The sequence below is a fragment of the Typopeltis vanoorti genome, chromosome 16, assembly GCF_054136105.1.
Source record: "Typopeltis vanoorti isolate ZY-2024b chromosome 16, IOZ_Tvanoo_1.0, whole genome shotgun sequence".
NCBI classification, from domain to species: Eukaryota; Metazoa; Arthropoda; class Arachnida; order Uropygi; family Thelyphonidae; genus Typopeltis; species Typopeltis vanoorti.
The window spans coordinates 94,472,588-94,494,327 of record NC_143564.1 but is presented as its reverse complement, the minus strand read 5'-3'; the positions used below and the strand labels follow the sequence as shown (position 1 = coordinate 94,494,327).

At 34.6% G+C, this 21,740-nt stretch overlaps 1 protein-coding gene across 1 annotated transcript in view; it reads right to left on the bottom strand.

Moving 5' to 3' along the window:
* LOC150098188 (ubiquilin-1-like) overlaps window positions 1-21,740 on the bottom strand; it is a 252,240-nt gene that overhangs the window by 200,397 nt on the left and 30,103 nt on the right. The window contains exon 2 of the mRNA XM_090406088.1: window positions 12,007-12,109. Within this exon, the coding sequence (XP_090262214.1) occupies window positions 12,007-12,109 (103 nt within the window). The remainder of the gene's footprint in view (window positions 1-12,006; window positions 12,110-21,740) is intronic.

The window sequence follows — 21,740 nt, the reverse complement described above, 5'->3', positions numbered from 1 at the left end:
TGTTTAGCTAGTTTTACAGAGTATTTAGCATTCTTGCATTTGTCTCTGTATTCTCTAAGAGCACAAGCTGACTTATTTGCCAGGAACTTTTGATAGGCTTTATTCTTTTCCTTTGCTGCCTCTTTAACTTCCTGTGTCCACCATGGAGTTCTAATTTTTCTATCCTTGCTGACAACTTTGCCACATGCCTCTCTAGCTGAATCAACCGGGGCTTTCTCGAAGGCTTGCCACTGAATCTCCAAGGTTTGATTCCTGTTCTCAAATTCTTTCATTTTTTCTTCAATAACCTTTGTGTATTTTAGTCTACAGTTCACATCTGAGAGCTGCTCAACTTTTTATTTGCTTTAAAACTTTCTTACATGTTATTCTTTTCAATATGAAATTTAATTTTATCCTACTCAAGACTAAATAGTGATTGCTTCCAATTTCAAATCCTCTGTACACTCTGGTGTCCTGCACCAGGGAGAAAACATCACTATCAACAATAACATAGTCAAGACTTTTCTTATTCCTTGCCTCTTCTCTCCATGTGAATTTGTGCACATTTTTATGTTGGAACATGGTGTTAGTAATAACCAGTCCATGTCCTGAGCAGAAATCCAACAGATATTTGCTATTATTATTAGCTTTGCTCTTTTCTCCAAATTTTCCCAAAATATTTTTGTATGTCTCACAATCATTTCCTACTCTACTATTTAGATCCCCAACAAGGACCAACTTTTCCTTTTTCATTGTGTCAGTTGCTTTTTCTAAAGCCTCAAAAAATTCCTCCACTTCTACCTTAGTAGAACCTTCTGTGGGACCATAGGCACAAATAAGTCTCATTGTCCAGTTCCCCATTCTCATATTTGCCCACATTACTCTACTTGAGACTGACTGCCATTCAAGAAGATTAGCCTCGTATTTTGTGTTGAATACTATGGCTACTCCTTCTTTTCCTTGATTGTTATTGCCTGAATATAACATTTTGTATTTATTGCTCAGAAAGATCTCACCAGTTTTGGTCTTTTTTGTTTCAGTCACCCCTATTATGTTGATCTGGTACTTATCTAATTCCTCAGCTAGCTCCATTTCTTTGCCATTCAGGCTTCTTACGTTGATAGTACCGATCTTTAACTCTGGTGATGTTGAGTTGGGGTTTGTTTTCAGATTTGTTTCAGTAGCTGACTTTTCGCTGTTCGCCCTGGTTCCCTGGTGAAAACAACGGGGGCCTTGTTTAACCGGGCGACGCCCCAGCCGGCATGAAATTTTGCCATGTTGTACCATCATTTTTTATTTTGGTTTAACCAATAAGAATACAATTTGGTCGGCTAAATCCCAAATTGCCAGCCCATCCTCGTTCGTTCAGTATCAAAGTAGATACCCAACAGGGTGCACCACGAGAAGGTGAGGATTGGACATTAGGTCAGAAGCCCTGGTCGGTTCTCCGCATTCCTTTAAAGGCTATGTGGAGGTCTCCTCTCAGTTATACAGCTTTGACCCTTAAGCACCCCAAGGAAAAAGATATTGTGCTTTAATATCCTTAATATTTTCAGTCATCAAATAAACTTCATGAACTTCTTGAACTTTCTTCATGAAACAAATCTCTGAAGCTTCAGTAAAGAATTTGTAAGATGGCTTAAGAAAGTCAATCCTATGCAAAGAAGTAATTTCAGATGAATAACTGCAACAGTAACCACAGAAATCAAATATTCTTCACCTAAAACAATATGAAACATTACTAGAAATTGCTTAGAAAACAAGCAACTCCTTGTTAAACAAACTTTCGATTTTATCTCATTATCTAAACACTGTATATCATCCTTTAACTTATCCCTTAGAAGTGAAAATCACAAGTAATCTGTTCCAGTGTCAGAAAAGTACTTCAAAAGAAGATGCTGCAATTTAGTTATCCATTAAGTTTAACAGTTCCAAATCTTCCAGATCCAGGGTTGTTAGACTTACAACAAGATTAAGACTATAAAGAATTAGAATTTTTCACATCACTTCTAGGTATTGCATATGGAGAGACAAGAGCCTTTATATGAGCTACTCTGAACTATTAATTCAGGATTACACATCTATATATATGATCTACTTTATCATATTTAAAGGTTTTAATTCTTCCCAACTTCCCTTTTATAAGATGTTCTTTATTTTTTTATTAACATATTTCCTCTTTTGCAGATTAATAATAACTGAAGTCCTGAAATTGATTCAAAATTTCATCTTCTGCAACATTCTAATATCTATTTTATTTTCTAATTAATGTTTAATTTTTTCAAGTCACTTATCAATTTTTTGCATTTCAGGACTCATGTTATTAGAACTAGTATAAAAAGATAATCTGGATTATAGGAATTCTTTTTTGCAAATCATGGAAGGGTTTGATTGAACAACTGTGTTAAATAAATAGTTTAGTTGTGTCTGGACAAACTCTGAATTACTGATTCTTACTTTTGAGCATCCTCAAAAGGTCTTTTAATATTGATAATCTTTTTTATTTTTATTTTATTTTTTAATAAATAATCTTTTTTAAGTCAGATATCAAGCTATATTTGAATTGATCGAATAGAGTTATTTTCAAAAATTCTATCTTTCTTACAAATTTTATAATCACATGACAGTTAACCAATCATAAAACTGGAAAACAGATTATTTATTATTTATTTTATTTTATTTATTTTTTGCATTTGTATACATGAGTGAACTTTCCAGAGATTCTGGTCAAGTTTGTGTCTTTTGGAAAATTCCTCAATCAGAATACTTTTAAAGGATGTATAGCCTAATGCTAATCTTAACTTTCTGGAATTCTGGACAAATTAAAAATTAACAGCATTTTTCCAATATGCTTAAATAGTATTTTCTTTAGAATCATATTAAAGTTTGGTAAAAAAATGATTCAATATGCTGACCTGGTTGGCTGAGTGGTTAGTGTATCTGCTCTCCAGCCAAAAGACTGCGGGTTTGAATCTCGCTGTGGGCATGGATGTTTGTGATTGTCTGTGGAAATACTAGTGGTGGTGAGCAGTAGATGGCGTTGGTGTAGATGATGAGGTTCACTGTAGTTGGTGGATTGAGTGGAGATGGAGAGTTGTAGAGTAGGTGCCCTCCCTCGATAAGTCTTTGGACTCCTTGGAGGTGTCACATAATAACGATAATGAAAACAAAAGTTAACTTGACAATTAAATTCCCAGAATGACCTCATACTATCAATGTGCATGATGAGTCAGGCAGAATTTATGAGAGTGCATGTTTGGACATATCTGTGCTATTACCCAAAGTCTTATCAAAACAATGAAGCCAGTAGTTGATAAGCCATGGGAGTTTGCACGTGCATGTTTGTTGTTTTAGTGGAAAAATGAGTGAACTTCCACTGACATTAATTTTCTGCAAAATTAGCAAAAGTGCAAGTGAAACTATAAGGCATGTCAGAATGGTTAATGGTGATGATGTGAAGAAAAAAAGTCTGGTGTATTTGTGAAAAGAATGCATCAATTAGCTCAGTCTAGCAGCTGATTAAGTGCATAGTTAATGGAAGAAGAATTAAATTTAGAGAGAAACAGAGAGGAAAATTTTGAAATGATTTGAGAATGAGAAAAATTCTGAAAGAAAGGTTTGAGAATTTTGAGTGAAGAAAAGCAATGATGGCTTGATGTTTCTTCTGAGCTCTCTTCAGAACCGATTGTTTTTGATAGTTATTACTAGTGATGAAATTTGGTGCATTCAGTCTAGCAGTACAACTCAGAAAACAAAACACCAAAGTATGTAATGGAAAACATCATGTACACCAGGACTGAAAAAAAGTACGAATGTCAACTGTAGAACAAGACAATGCTTGTTTATTTTTTCAATCCAAAGGACATAGTTCACTTCAAATTCGTTAAAGAAGGAAGTGCTAACAAGGTTATGTGAAGCTGTTCGTAAGTAGAGACCTGAACTTTGGCCAAACAAATGGATTATCAATTATGATAATGTTCATGCATATGATGCAATATGCTGTCCATGAGTTTCTGGCTAAAAGATCAATTACGAAATTGCACTGTCCTTTGTATTCACCAGACTTAGCCCTTTATGACTTTTGGCTGTTCTCCCATCTAAAAGGAAGCAGATTTTACATCCAACATATGTGGTACACTAATAAAGAGCATTCCAGAATGTTTTCAACAATGACAGGCATCATATAAGTGTACTTGCTGCACAAGAGGATTACTTTGAAGTGAGAGAGTGGCCATTATTCTATGGGAAAACAAATTAGTTTTTGTGTGCATTCTGGAAATTTAATCTTCATACCTTGTATTTTAAAAACTCTTCATTCTGTAATGGATATCTAGAACTTCTATTACACTTGAATTATTATTCATTTTCTGAATTACTTAAATATACCAATATTACATACATTTTCAAAACTCAATTTCTTAATTACAGCAATCCCTCAATTAATGCACTTAATGCGTTCTTTAAAAACAGGCACATTAATCGAATACAATAACCGATGAGGAAATGTATAATTTGTTCCTCAAATTTTTTTTATAAAAGAATTAGGGTATATCTCAGGGCCTAGTTAAAGGAAACCATGAAGCTGAAAGACAATAAAACATATTCAGAATATAACTATTATTCTGCTTCTTAACAAAGAATTGAGCTAACATAGTTTGGTAGGCATTCTGTTTCTTTTTTTTCATACAACAGATGGTATGGCTCTATTGCCTCTTCTGCAAATTTTACTGGTTCTCTCTTCACCAGGGTCAGTCTCTAAGCATTACTGCTTAAAAACTTCGATTGTACAAAAACTATTTTCCAATTGTTTCTGTGAAACCTCTTTGGGCTTGTCAGTGGTCAAATTTTCTTCATATTCTTCAGGATCTTCCTGCTGTGCATCTAAATTTAGCAGGTCGGAATCACTCAACTTCTCAGAATGAAATTTAATCAACTTAGATTCATTTGAAAAGCCTCTAAAATCATTTGCACTCTGTGGAAGAATGTGCTTCCAAATGGCTCACATATTGCTAGCAGTAGTTTCATTCGACTTTGCCACTTTATAACCAGGCTGAGATTTCTTGATTTGGCTAGAAAATTTTTGGAAGGCATTCGCTTCGAAAAAAAGGGCAGGCTTCATTGACATTAAATATTTGTTGATCGCAATAGTCTCCTTCTTACACAATTTTCTTCAAAATCTCTGTATATCTCCTTATCTGTACTTGCAGCTTCGCCTGTGATTAGAACATTATGTAGGCTATTTCTCTTTCTGAAACACTCAAATCACCCAACACTAACTTGGAATTCTTCTTCTTTTCCATTATTGATAGCCCTTTCTTTCTAGGTTACAAAGAGACAATGCTTTTGATTTAATAAGGCCAGTGTTTAGCAGGATCCGTTTTTGGTTACAATCTTCGATCCATATAAAAAAAGGTCTCTCTAATTCAATCATTATAATACTTTGATTTTCAGGGCATGCATAATGAACTTGAAGCAGTCTTACCTTTCTCTTTGTATTCAGCAGTTGATTCACTCATTTTTGTGTTCTTGTCCTATCTTTGCTCTGGACTCACCTTGTTCATCCAATCAGATTACTTTTTGAATAATTTTCACACTTCTATTTTTTGCTCACTAATTCTTTTACTCATGATTAAAGATTAGGAAAATAATTTAAAATAAAAAAGTAAAGAAAACAATTGTACGAGATATGATCAGGAAAATACTATGTAAAGCAGACAACATAAACTTTGGCGGTAAATTTGAAACATAGTGTACATGGAAATAGTGTAGTATGCCATTAAAAAATAACTTTGTAAAATGTTTCAAATCGGTAACTAAATTATTTCATCCTAGTGAGTGATTTTTTTAAAATAGTTATCCATAAAAAATGTACAGATCGAAAATTTTTAAAATCTGTAACATTTATTTTTAAGATGTATATAGGTGCACTAATCGAATTTGAGTATTGAAAAAAAAAAGATGCACTAATCGAAAATGGACTAATCGGGGGTGCATTAATCAAGGAATTGGTGTATTTAAGATTTGCTTTAATGCTGTCAGCAAATGCACCACTATTTTATTTATTTATTTATGTTTTTTTTTTTCTTTTTGTTAGAGGGTATTTTACCTTCTTTTGTGCATGCAATTCAGTCAACTTGCAGAATTAGTAAATTTTCCCTTTGATTCTTCACTTTAACTTAGTTTCTGAAAAGAACTCCAGTAAACAGGGAAAAGACTAAATTTTGTATTTGTCCATAGTAATCTATCTTATCTTCATTTTCATCTGAATTTCTACATAAAGAAACATCTCCAAGTATTCTTGTTTATTGCTTTATCCTCACTTCATATTCAAATTCCTTTTTTAGTCTCATAGAATAACAACCTGATAATCTTTCTTGGTTGGAAATCTGTCTTCATTTCTAACCAAGAAAGATTTCCAGGATGTTATTCAAGTACAGCATTCTTAAATCATTCCCCTCTATCTCTTTCTGCCAGTTTCATTTAGTATTTTCTTAATTTTTCTTATTCTCCCTTCTGCTTTTCAATTTAAAAACTTTCAGTAATTTAATTATTGTTTCATAACCAATTGTTTCTTTTAGAAATATTTCGTAATAACCATTTCTATAACTATTTTGTTTTTTTAGTAGTTCATTTCTACTAGTTCTAGATAATACACTCATTTCCTGTAAGCTACATATATAAAATTATTCTTTCATCTGATATTCTTGGACTGATGTTTTTTGATACTGACATGAAATCGTCAACATCGCAGCCTAAATTTCAGCTTCTGATGATAACCCATGACTTTTATAATTCGAAAATATATGTTGTGCAGTCAGCAGTTATGATATCTTCTGATTAGAAAGATCTGAGTTTTAATTTTATCTTCCCTTGTCAAGTTCTTAGTATCCTACTAAGAACTTGACAAGGGAAGAGGTGGTAGGGCTCTTCTATATGCAAAACAAGAAAACCAGCCAGACAACACCTGTAATGAGAAACATAATACAATAAGGAAATAAGATTAGCTACCTAGCCTTTATTGGACATAGGTTCATAAGAAACCAAGTAACTTGGCCATAATGACTCAGTAATCATTAGATTATTAAGCTAACATGCAAAGGAAGATGACAAATTATGAATTTTATTTGGAGTATTTCTTTCAGGAAAACAAAGTTGCTATATATATGTTTTAAGCAGGAAATATGTACTACTATTCATTATTAATGGAACTATGAAGACTAATTTTGCCTCCATTTAAAGTTTCTTCTCTTCTTTTATCTTTGCAATACAATTTTATCTATAAACTAATATGAGTTACCTAATAAAATCTGGACATTACCGCTCAGTTATTTGAGCAGGGCGAATAAAATTAAAGTACAGTGGTGCCTCGCACTTCGAACGTTCCAGAGTTCAAATGCTTCAGAATGCAAGAAATTTGATTTGCAGTTCGAATGGCATTTCTAAGTTCAAACTATAGTCCAAGAACTCAGTGTCATATAGCATTATTCTTCCTTATTCTTAAGAATAAGGAAGCAATAAAAGCAGTGTGGCTAAAGGTGTGACAACATTGACCTCCAGGAGATCACATGTTATTGAAGAAAAGGAAAAACTCCTTTCAGTGTGGATAAACGAGAAGCGATTAGGTGGTGATGTTATTACTGAGAATTATTTGTGAGAAAACCAAACATCTGCATAGTGAACTAAGAAACGCACACCTGAGACCAGTACTGAAAATAGGAAGTTTAAAGGAAGTAGAGGCTGGTTCGATAAATTCAAAAAACGAACTGGAATCCATAGTTGTGATGCACGGAGACGCTGCGTGTGCCGATGTAAAAGCAGCAGACACATTTGTAAAAGCCTTTAAGGAGTAAGGGATTTGTATCTCAACAGGTTTTTTTTTGGAAAAAAATTCCCTAAAGGACAAAAAAGAAGAAAAAATGGCAGTGGGATATAAACCTATGAAAGATGGACTTACTTTGCTGCTTTGTGGTAATGCTAGTGGAGACTGTAAGATAAAGCCTTTGCTCGTTTACCATTCTGAAAATCCATGCGTTTTTAAAAAGAACAATGTCATAAAGAGCAAATTCAGTGTTATGTGAAGGGCCAACATGAAAGCGTGGGTTACCAGAGTTTTTCACTGAGTGGATTTATCAAGAATTTGCTCCCACTGTAAAAGCTTATCTTACTGAAAAAATCTACCATTAAAAGCTCTTCTAGTGATGGACAATGCTCCTGCTCATCCCCCAAATTAAGAGGAGGATTTAGTTGGTGAATTCAGTTTCATCAAGATAAAGTTTTTGCTGCCCAATACCACTTCTAGCATACAACCCATGGACCAACAAGTGATTTCAAACTTTAAAAAACTGTATATTAAGGCTATGTTTCAAAAGTGCTTTGAAATAACCAATGCCACAGAACTGACTCTTAAAGAATTTTGGAAAGAGCATTACAACATTACTTAAGGATTGTCAATAAGGCATGGAAAGAAGTTTCTATTAAAACAATGATTTCTGCTTGGAAAAAACTCTGGCCAGATTGTATTTCAGTCAGTGAAGTAGTAAGCTGTGAAGAAGAGTCTGTTGTAAATGAAATTGTCTTTGGGTAAAGCTATGGGATTAGAGGCGAGTGATGAGGATATAGAGTAGTTAATAGATGATCATAAAACCAAACTCAGCACAGAAAACTTCAACATCTTCACGATCAACAACAAAAAGTAGAAAAATAAATTTTTATGGAAGAGAAGGACACCAAAGGATGCATTTCCAATGCCGACCTTAAACAATTCTTCTCTGTTTGGGTTAGAACACAAGCTATTGTGGGGAAATGGCACCCTAATAAGACAGTAGCGACCAGGAATATCAATTTATTCGACGACAACGTGATGGATTATTTTAAAAATATCAAAGAAAATCGTTAGCACCAAACAACATTAGATAGATTCTTCTCTGCAGAAAAAAGGGAACGTGAATCAGCATTCTCAACTCCAGCTAAGAAGCAGAAAGAAGACCTTAACAACGGGAGCATTATTTTCATCTTTGTGATTTTTATATGAAAAAAATATTCTTCACTGTTATTTTTGTGTTGTAATAATTAAAATTAATAAAATAAATATAAGATTATTTTCTTTAATTTTTTCTAAGTTATTAATATTAAAAAACCTAAAATAGATAAAATAAAAAAAAATTATTGAAATTTTTTGGATATGGGAACAGATTATTTCACTTTCCATTATTTCTTATGTAAAATCTTGATTCGGATTTCAAACGAGTTTCTACCTACGAGGCACTGCATTCCTGTTTAAGGACTTGTGAAGCACCACCCAAGGATCCAAATGCTGCAAAACTTTGCAGGAATATATTGTACAATATGGGGGGGGGGGGGGGGTTACTTCCAAAATTCACCATGGGAGCGTTGTAAATACCTAATGCATGGAATTCGCATATCACACAAATCAGAAAGTGCCAGGAAGGTTTAAAAAGATGGACACCAGATTTTCCCCTTCATTTTGCTTGTTAATACAGTCCACAGTGATGGCACTAACCTTGCCCCAATGTGCTTTGATTATGAAGCTGTACTACCTAAACAATTGTAATGCTGTTGCTGCACTCCGTGAATTACATTGGTCCTTGTGCTCTGCAATGAATAATTAGTCATTTTGAAAAAACAGGAATGTTGGGAGTTAGACCAGGCAGAAGTCACAAAGCAATCAGTTCACAATAAGTGAATGAAGTTGCTACTGCCGTTGTGGAGTAGGCCATGAATAACAGCATTAGTTCTTGCAGTACGCATGCTGTATCAAGACGTGGATAGGCCTTACACAACTGTCTAGAAAATTCTATGGAAGATTCTGCACTTCAATCCATTCAAGATAATCCTGACATAGGAGTTGTACCCACAGGACTTTGAGAGTTGACTGACATTTTCTTTAACATTCCTTTCAGTGGAGTTGGACACTGCATGGCCTTGGATGATTTTGTAAGGAGATGAGGCTTACTTTCACCTGAACAGAGCTGTGAATATCCACAATTGTCCGCTATGAACCAGAAAACCCACATGCAATCCAACAAATTCCTTTGCATTCACCCAAAGTTACTGTCTGGTGCAGGATTACGGCTGCATTTATCATTGGGCCATTCTTCTTTGAGGACATTTGTCAGTCAGGTTCTGTGGCCTGCTCAGTTACTGCTGAGAGGTATCACAATATGATAAACAATTTTCTTGTGCTACAGCAGTGCCTGAGAATGGATTTAGTAATTTTTATGCAGGATGGGGGCCCCTCCATCAGTTGATCCGTACAGGAAGTTCTTCGCAGCAGCCAGAGTGATCAGCTGTGCATTTCCCACTGCATGTCAGCCTTGTTCACCTGATCTGATCCCCTGTGACTTCTAGCTCTGGGGATTTCTCAAAGACAGGGTTTATCGGGATCATCCTGGTAACTTTCCATCATTGAAAGACAGCATAATGCAGCATATGTGCAACATCAGTCCCGACTAGCTGCAATCAGACGCTGAACACACTGTGTAAAGGATGTAGTTTGTGACATACTGGGAAGGATAGCATATTGAAAAGTACAGCCTGTGAATGCATAATGGAAATGAATAAAAGTGTGCTATTTATCTTGTATTGCTCTTTTCTTTCTTACACACGCACAGAAAAATTACTACATCTACATTCTGTACATTATACAGTGCCCCTTGTGGTGAATTTTGGAACTACTTTTTTTTCTCTCTTTCAGATATTGCTTCTGCATGGCACAGTATATTCCTGCAAAGTTTAGAAGCATTTGGATCAATGGGTGGTGCTCCACAAGGCCTTAAAACAGGGATAATTTAATTTTGATCCCTGTACTTTCCTGATTTTTATAAACGAGATATTTAACATCATGTTTTGTTTCTTCAAATAAATAATATTAAAAAAGTATGATTTTACTGAGTATAAAAATATACCCATTCTCCTTAATTGTGTGAATCATATTACTGATTACTTCCAATATATTAATTCTCAAGCCCACTATAAAATATTATGTTAAAGATACCAAGCAATTTTATAAGCTAGGTTTTTAATCATTTTTCCTAAGTAAACAAACAGACAAGTAAGTCAAGTTTGCGCCCGAACATAGTTCAAGACTGAGGCAACTCGTGGTAAAGGTGGGGTAAGCTCCGATCACTTTCCTTAGTATTTCCCCCCTAATACAAAGCACATTCCCTTATGGAGATGTATGGCTATGCATTAAAGGCAAGGGACCACTACCCAGACCGGTTTTGACCTTTATTGAGGTCTCGTCAGTGGGAGCCTTACTCTCATCCTGAGATTTTTTATTTAATAAGGTCAAAGCACCTTGTGGCAACTTGTTTAGGTAAAATTTATAAGCTCTGCATTACTTCAACCTTGGCATTTTTTTGGTCTGGCTCCCACTGACGAGACCTCAATAAAGGTCGGGTAGTGGCCCTTGCCTTTAATGTATAGCATCATACATCTCCATAAGGGGATATGCTTTGTATTAGGGGGAAATACTAAAGAAAGTGATCGAGCTTACTCCACCTTTACCACAAGTTGCCTCAGACTTGAACTACATTCAGGCGCAAACTTGACTTACTTGTCTGTTTGCTTACTCGTGATAAGGATTAAAACCTAGCTTATAAAATTGCTTGGTAAAGCAATTTTATAAGCTAGGTTTTAATCCTTTTTATACCCAAGTTAAAAAAACTTTCTACATAAAATAATCATTTCCTTGATATTTGTTGTATTACTTCCTCTTCATTTGATCTCTTATACTACTGCAAATTCTTCATGTTATACCTTTTTAATTCATCCATCAAGTGTCACAATGCTTCAGAGATCTATTAAGGCTTCATTTCTTCACTAATCATAAATAATTTTTTTTTTTTTTTTGTCTGTGTGGGTTGTTGCATTATCTGTCTGGTCACTACTGTTTGGTCCCTTAAATCATTATTATATAGATATTTAAATTTCAAATTTATTGAACTTGACAGGAATTATATAAATTTAAGTACTAAGTGAGATTACTTTTTTTTTTCAAATACTCACTATGTGATGTCAGGGCATCATTATCCTTTAAAATTTTTCCAGCAAAAATCAAACAGAGTTGTTCTATCGGAGTATCAAACTTTTTAGACACTTCTTCTTTAAGCTTAAAAGAGAAAGAAATCTATTTAAAATCCCAATTTTCTTCAATACTAATTTATAAGCATTATTTCTGGCTTGAAGCATCAAAACTAAAAAAGTCTGGCACCATGTATGAAAATCATGTTGAGTAATCAAGATTTCTGGATAAAGTGTTAAACACATAAACCATTCTTAAGAGACTTATGTTCAGTACAAACTTTCTTGATTCTGCTTTGCATTAGTGTCTTTTTATCCAGGTTAGTTCCGAAACAAAGAAAGACAGCTGTCAATAAAAAAACAAGAACACTGACATAAAAAAAAAATCCAAGAAAATGGGTACAAACTTATTATCAATAAACCCAAATCTAACACTTTGAAGAGGCCAGAAGTAAATAACTTGAATCATGATTAAACGATAATCATCCTTTCTGGTCAGCTGCTAACACTATTAAACATTTACCTTTTTTTCCCAGATCCTAACATTGTTGTCAAAAGACAAAGCTGACTTAATAGCACCATCAATATCAGAAAAAAATCTCCTACAATAATAAATGCCATACAATCAATTCTGATCTCTTGCTAACAAAAATGAATTGATTTTTCTCATCAACAACCTAGATATTAAAAAAAAAAAAAAAACCTGCTAGCATTTACCCCTACCACTGGGAAATTAGTCCATATCCATTTCTGAGTAAAAATAAATATAATTTAATGTACATAACATTCAACTGACACTTTCATTTTACTTCTTTCCAAAATAATAGAGAAACAATTTTGATGAAAGAATTTATGCTGATTAGATGAGAAATTCTGGATAAAAGTTGAGAGGTGTTTAAATGAGCATAGGGAGAAAAAGAAAATTAAGCAGCAAAATAAGAAACAACAAAGTACAGAAGCAGGTAAGTCAGGAAGTAACAGAAATCAGGTAAGTGACATTGTTTGTTAAAAAACAGAAAGATGTTATTCAGTATATGGTGACTCTATAATAAAACATGCTATTGATGAGTGAGTTATAACTGAGTTTTCCTGGAGCAAAAATTAAGAATATTATGGAAGCAATTCAAAAACATAAAAGAAAAGTAAATGAAATCGTAATTGTACAGGTACTAATGACTTAACTAAAGACAGGTTCAGTATGAGAGAGGACATGAAAGGGTTGTTGGAAGAAGCGAGAGTGAAGAGTGAGAAAGTGAAAATCAGCAGTAATTTATCTTGATATGATAAAAATGAATTAAGAAGAAGGGCTATGACAGCAAACGATTCGATGCGTAGGCTGTGTAGAAGGAATGGATGTGAGTTTTTGGATGTGTGGAGTAAGTCTGAGGAAAAATTGGATTTGTATAAGAGGGATGGCCTACACCTGAATGTGTTTGGTATCAGGAATCTTGAAAAACTAATAACTGGTATGAGACCTAATACAGAGAGTCAAGGAAACTAAATTATAAAGGGAGGAATGGTAAGAATGCAAGTGACAATGTTATATAACTGTGTTAATGACAGGAATGGGTTTTGTCATCAAAATGTCGATGAGGGGAGAATGATTTCGAGTTTGTGTTCATCTGGTTCGGACCCATCAACATGAGCAAAGATGTTTACATGTATGAGGAACTAGAGAAGAATAGAGATCTGCAAGTGTCCAACTATGTCATGGAGACAGCAGACAAGAATATATAAAAGAACATGCAGGTAGATTATTATGTCTGTAAAGGAATGCTAGCAGTATCAAAAACAAAAGGGTAGAGTTTGTTGCCTTAGTCAATATGTTGGGACCTGAGATTGTAAGCATTAATGACACCTGGCTATCAGAATCAGACATATTAACTGGTATTGAGTGTAAAGGGTACACTATTTTAAGGAAAGATAGAGAGGAGGGATGAGCTGCTAATGATATCGGATGACTTGAATCCAGTTAGAGTTGAGACCTATGATTGTAGTACTACTACCAACAGTATTTCATGTGGCAGTGAGCATGAAGTCATCTGGTGTGAGGTGGAATTTAACAAGATCAATTAATAGTGAGCTGTTGTTACAGACCTGGTGGATTGGTTACTAGTGATGAAGAAATGCATCACTAAATAGAAAAGATCAGCACGAAAAGAGTAATCATTATGGGAGAATTTAATTATCCAAATATTGATTTGGTAGCAGCAGAATCTGAAAAGAATGAAAATGCATTGCTGTTGCAGGACAACTTCCTCAAGCTGCATGTGACAAGGAACTCAAAGTCAAAGAGTGTTAGATTTGATTATAGTGTCTGAGGGTTTTCAGTTAAAGATGTAACTATTCTGCTTCCGGTTGGTGACAGTGATCATGTGGTACTCACTTTGGAAGTGACTAAGTTTATGAATGTTCCATTCAGTAAAGGTTACATGCTGAACTACAAAGCAGGAAATTATCACCAACTGAGGAATATACTGAGTTCAGTGGAATGGGATCAGTTGCTGGATGGGATGAATATTGACAGTGCATGGCAGCATTTAAAAAATACTTGATGTGATATCAGAATGTCCCCCAAGAGTTCAAAAAATAAATAGGGTAGGAGTCAAATTGATGTGTAATCATATTAAGCAAGGGATTCGTAATAAAAGAATGATGTGGAAGGAATACTGTGTGCAAAAGGATGATACCCATTATGAAAATTATAAGCAGCAGGCTACAATCAATAGTCACAACTGTTGTACAGAAAGCAAAGTCTGAGTATGAAAAGAAACTGGCTCTGCGTGCTAAAGACAACCCATAAGAATTCTATTGATATGCTGCAAGTAAAAGAAAGAACAAATATGAAAGAATAACTCTTCTAAATACAGAAGGCATGACAGTTACAGATGCAGAAGTTTGTTCAACTAATGAGTTCCCATTTTATTAAAAGCTATCAACCTGGTGTGCACAACACTGAGCTCACTACTACCTCTTCACTGGATGAAGAAACTCAGGTGTATGAGAGCGAGGTATTAGAGCTGTTGCACAAACTGAATAAGAATTCAGCAATAAGGACTGATGGGATAACAGCCCGTGTGCTAAAAGAGTGTTCAGCTGAACAGTCTCAGAACAGGGAAGATTCTGATAGAATGGAAAGAATGTATGGTAATTCCATTGCACAAGGGTGGTGCAAAGACCGATGTATTTAACTATCAACCAATTAGTATCTCAGAAGTGGTGTTGAAGATTTTGGAAAAACTGGTTAGGGCTGGCATTCAGAAATCGGTTGACAGTGAATCTCTACTTTGCAATGAGCAACATGGGTTTACTAAGGGAAAGTCAAATTTTAGCAACTAGCTCGCATTCTACAATAATATTACTATTGAACTAGATGAGAGGAATAGATACACCATCATACTTCTGGATTTTGCTAAGGCTTTTGACAGAATACAGCATGGTAGACTGTTGCATAAAGTGGAGGATATGGGTTTGGGTTATAGAATATTAGCGTGGATAAGAGAACAGCTGACTGACAGATATCAAAAAGTGGTATATAGGATATGTGTGTCTGCAAGATTTAAGGTAACTAGTGGTGTACCACAAGGATCAGTGCTTGGTCCATTATGGTACAGATTGTTATTCAATCTGTACATTAACGATATTGAGGAGGATTTGACAAGCTACTACAGCTATTGAATGGAAATTCAATAGCTGTAGTAGCTTGAAATTCAAAAATAGGTAAGGTAATCAGAAATGCTGCTGATATGCAGTACTTGTAGAATGATTTGAATTGGCTGGAATTGTGGGCATGGGAAAATGGATGTCAGTAAATGCAAAGTCATTCACTTCGGTGTGATTAGATATCCAACGTTGTATTATATTGGTGGGATTATGCTAGAAGAAACTGTTGAGGCTAGGGGTCTTGGAGTGTTAATAGTAAGATCATGTAGCAAAGATTGCCAATACAACTCAAAAGATAATTGCAATGCTGAAATGAATGTTCGCATGTAAAGATGTCATTTTGCCTCTTTACAAGAACTTGATAAGACCTCATTTTGACTATTGTGTGCAATTCTGCTCTCCTGGTTTTCATTGTGATATGATATATTGGAGAAAGTGCAAAGGGGAGTGTTACTGGAATACTGATTATAGAGACAGATTGAGAATTTCTAGACTGGGCACCACTAGCAAACAAGAGAAAGAGAGGTGATATGATTGAGATATAGGATTTCAATCGATGGAATGCTTCAATTTATGAAGGGTGGGGAAAGGACCTTGGAAGCCGAGGATGAATGCCGCTAAGAAGGGAGGGGGGGCTAGATTTTTCTCTCATATGGTGGTGCATGATTGGAATGGAATGCCAGTGGATGTTGTGAGTGCAAGCAGCGTGAATGAATTCAAAAATAAGCATGATAGCTGGTGCATGTAATATATGGCCTCTCTCAATGAGTCCCTGACTCCCTGGAGGTGTCTCTTAATAATAATAATGGAATGACTGTCACAGTTGTAAGGAGGCAAACCCATGCTGTTGCTTTTGCACTTCCAACATATAAATAAACACACCTGACAACAAAAAGGTTAGAATAAAAATGATTGATGTGAAATTAAGTGACAAAACCACTCTCGACCTATGTCTGAAGTATCTCAAGATCATGTTTTATCTCATATTAATGATCTTCTTTTACTCAATATATGTCATTTACCTTCAATGTGTACAAGTTACTTCTGACAACAAAAAAGCTTTGCCAAGGGGATAATTTGAATACTTAATTCGAGGTGTACTGTAGTACACCTTCTTGATTCAGAAATCATATAATGCACAAGGAAAACAAAGGAACAAGAACATCCACAAAAAATCCTTTAAACAGTTCTGTACCGATTAGGAAAGATTTCCCCAGTTTGAAAAGTATCATTTAGTTAGTTTTAATTCTATTCCTGCCACAGTTCTATCTTATTTTTAGAAAAGTTAAGACACAATATACACTTATTTAGTTTAGTATTATAAAAATAAGTTCTGATATAAAATGACAATGCCAGCAGACGATATATATGTCAACTTCTAAAAAGGAAACTATGACAGACAATCTAAAAGAAGCTTCCTTATTAAATTTTAAAATACTTTATCAGAAATTTAAGACTTACATTTTCCATTTCTTAACAAAGCAAGTTTTTTAAAAATAAATAAATATGTGACTATTATCATAACGTGTCTTCAGAAGGGTGGAGGATTAAGTAGGGCAGACAGTATGATTGTGTATAGTGGAGTAGAGTGCCTTTGCACGAGCTTGGAAGTGTCATGTAATTACATTGAGAGAGAGAGATATCTGCTAATTGAAAAACAGCATGTTTTTTTTTGGGATTGTTTCATATTTAAAGAAACTGAATTCTCCTATGGAAAATGAGAGCAAAGCTTCCTATCCAAATTATAAATGGTGGTTAAAGATGTATAGCTCTGAATTGTTCATATGTAACAAAATACACATGTGCCGAATCTAAATATGCTGTTGGATAACAGATACCATTAAGAACAGCTTTTATGTCATGTGTAATATCACATAATATGAACTTTCGGCTTATCTGCAGATTTACTGTATACTCTTTTGGTCCTGAAACCTTAAGACTTGGAACTCTGAAGCAAATTTGTTGACTCGTGCTTCACTAGATCTTATTATAATAATAAATGATAAAACAAGAAGCATTCCCACTTCCTGAAAGGAGGGTATAATGTGTCTGTGCAACACTTCACACAGACATCTAACATCTATAACTAAGATGAAAAAACAAAGGAACAAGAACATCCACAAAAAATCCTTTAAACAGCTCTGTATCGATTAGGAAAGATTTCCCCAGTTCAAAAAGTATCATTTAGTTAGTTTTAATTCTATTCCGGCCACAGTTTTATCTTATTTTTACAAAAGTTAAGATGCAATAACTGTTTTAGCATCGAAAATGTAGTTTTCTAATCTGCTGAGTGTTACTTCTTATCTATAAGTACCAAACTGAATTTTTCCCAGTTTTGGAATACCCTCTAGGTCTTAGAATATACCTTTAGAACTTCTCAGAGCCTGTTCAACAGAGAGGAAAAAATGATCAACTATCCTCTGTTATTATTCACCTTGTGTCACAAAGATGCTCATCCTCTGTCTCTTCCATAGATAGTTTGATGGTGACTTGAATTGCTTCTAATCCACCATTCACCTCAAACTTGTTAAAACATGAGCAGCAACTAGCCATTATCCATTCATAGTTCACATTTGCTATCAAAAATAATCACTGCAATGCTAAGTATTATTTTGCAAAATTAACAATATTTGGCATATTTACAGTTAAGAACTTTATCAAAATCTGCTTTTTTCTAATTATCAAAACTCAAAATGTATTTCAGCTAGACTGGTGAAATGTGATATGTTTTGCACATTAGTGCTGGGCAGATGATATGTCCCTAGCTGGTGGAAACTGTTGATGGGTAAGATGTGACAAATCAGTTAGTTTGATGACAGACATGACAAATTATAAGAATGATGCCAGGAGGTCTAGTTAATCTTTAATTGATACTGCAATATTGGGATAAGTGCAAAGCAGGAGAATGGAGCAGAAGTTATGCTCAATGGCCCTGGTAAGAAAACAGAAGAGTTAAATCATTTTAGCAGAAAGTAAGTTTTCTGGTTTTGGTCCTTTCAAAATCAATAATTGGATTTGATGAATTTGACAGCTGTTTTGAAATCCAATCTAGAAAAGTTGGAGTTTTAGTCTCAAGCAATGAGTGGAATTTTTTTTCTAAAACTGCCTTGGTGCTGATGTTGAATAACTAAGGTTTGGATAATGATTCAGGGTGATTGAAAGTTTTTTTTTTTTTACTTGGTTATATTATAAATCCTTACAGACATGTATAATGCATAGCATTATACATGTCTGTAAGGATATGTGCATTGCATTACTAAAGCAATTAATGTGAGGTCATTACTCTCTATATACAAGTAATCCATTCGTGATGTTACTTCACATGCAAAAATTTTTATTTCCTTACACTTGGATAAAGGATTGAACCGAGAATATCATTTCTTGGAATCTTCAATTTTTCAATTTATAGTGGTTCAGGGATTTGGAGCGAAATAAGAGAGGAAGGCTTCTATTCAAATTAGAATTGTCGCAACCAAAAAAAAAGACAGGAGACTAAGAATGACTGAGCAAAGAGTGCAGTGAAACCTGAATAAGGTTATGGTCAGAGTTATTAAGTGGAAACATCTGTTGTATATATGAAAGGAAGGCTGGTTAAGGAATAGTCAAAGGTGTTATCAGGATGGTAAGGATAATTTGGTATTGTGGTGAATAGATAAATAATTTGTTTTAGGTTACTGATAATAGAAAATGCTCAAATTATGATTTACTTGTTCCAATATTTTACTTTGGTCACAGAAACATCAATGGGAATACAATATAAAAAATGCAGCAACACAAAGAATAAGTTGAAGATATCAGGCTGACAGCAAAAGTCCTAAGAGAGGCATCTCTCTATGGGTGCTGGTAAGACTATTAAGGATGGAATCTAGGAATTACCATTTTCAAAATCATGGAACTTTAATAATCATGTTTATTGTGGTTTGGTTGGTTTTAAAATCTTCAGCTGATTCAAAAATGAGTCAAGCATTTGTATTTTCTGCATAGCATCTATTCTCCCTCCCCATTTGATTATGTGCATTGTGCAAGGTATTCAAAGCATGGTTAGCTAGATCTAACTGACCATAATTGTGGCAACAGATATTTATGTTCTTCAAGACAAGTTGTCAGATCTTCCAGTTTTGTCCATTATATGGCAAATTGTATACGCCTAGAACTGAGGAGAGAGAGTGCTGGTATTTAGGAGAGCAGGTAAAAGTATAAGTTCTAGTTTTCTGAGATACCATGGATGTAGAAAATAGTAACAAAATAACTATACATGGAGCAGAATGCAAGATAGTTTTTTTTTTTTTTTTTTTTGGCATTATAGCCATTTCATAGAAGGCATGATTAAATAAAGTTCAGATGTAGAGAAGTCTGTTAGGAAAAAAAAGGACTAATAAGTTTTTACAATACCATACTGTTGTGGGTTGGAGATAAGTGCATGGAAAAGTTTATGAAAACTTACATGGTCAATTTTTTTGCACATTTCTATAATACATAGACCAATATCTAGTATTGAGATTTCTTAACATGCTAAACAATTCCAGTTCTCCCATCTCTATTCTCACATCAGTCACTACATTACTTCCATCTGGATGATGCATCCTGTCAGTGTGATCATTTAGAAATTCAACTCTTTCTTCTACTTTATTTTTCACTAGGTTAGATTATGAGAAATTTAGTTTAATCCTTTATCCCAGTGAGAGCAAACAAAGTTTGCACCTGAAAATATCTTCAGGACTGAATATAGTGTTGTACTATCTTACCTGGGTAAGTAGTACAACACCAGGCAACTTGCAGCAAAGGTGGAGCAAGCTACCAACAATCCTATCCCAGTATCTCCCATAATGCAAAACACATCTCCTTGTGGATATGTATAATGTTATGCATTAAGTGATTGGCCTACCCAGACTAGTTTCGACCTTTATTGAGGTCTCTTCAGTGGGAGCCAGGCCTGGAGTTGGAGATACCAATTTTATTAAATTACTCTGGATTTAGAGAAAGATGTTGAAAGGTGTTGTACTACTTACCCAGGTAAGATAATACAACACTATATTCAGTCCTGAAGATATTTTCAGGTGCAAACTTTGTTTGCTCTCACTGGGATAAAGGATTAAACTAAAGTTATCATCTTTCTTCTACTTTTGTCACTTTTCTTTCCATGCTCATCCTTCCTTTTATCTACTCTATAATATAAAATGATAAGCCTTTTTTTGTAATGTTTTGGTGTCAAGTTATTTGAAAGTTTTGAAACTCAGGGGATACCCTGAGTGTCGAGTCTTCAAAATTCGAGTCATCAGAATTCAAGGAGAACCGGCCTACCAGTCCGGAACTCGGGGGGGGGGGAACCTAGTTTGCTATATAGTTGGGGTTTCCATTGGTCTGTTAAGGAAATTTCCTCTAACAATCTCATTTTGTTTTCCTCTTCATGTTTGTGTCCTACTTGACTGTGCTTTGTGCTGTTTGAGCAAGATTACTGATTGAATTTCTTGCTTATATACTTTTTGAAACTTTTTTTTGCAGCTGCTACTTAATGATAATAATTCATCAATTTAATTTGCATTTCTCCACTTAACCCTAGATAATTGGCTCATACCCTCTGACTGTTTCCCATGTGCTGAACATCCTTTGCTTTCAGTTTCTTGTGCCATGATGCTATCAGTTCAAAGTTTCACTTTTTTTTTTTTAAATGAAAATTCTGAATGCTTAGCTACTACCAAGGCCAAGACTGCATAATCACTCTCTCCAACTAAAGATAAAGGATTCTGCTAAGCCATCTAACAGGATTCCACATTGTATGTTGTTATTCACACTTAAAAGGATGGGTGTGCAAAATAAACTTGTGAAATGCATTGGAAAGTGGGTGACTGATAGGTATCAGAAAGTGATGCATAGTGGTAAGGCTATGAGGTGAAGGGTCACTAGTGATATTTGTTTATGGGGTGATGATTAGGGATAATGATGAGGAATATGGCCAATACAAAATCTATGCAGATTGATATAAAACAGATTGTTTGAGACAAAGTATTATGTTAATGGAAATTTGTTGCATGTAATCAATAAAGTTAGGAATTGGG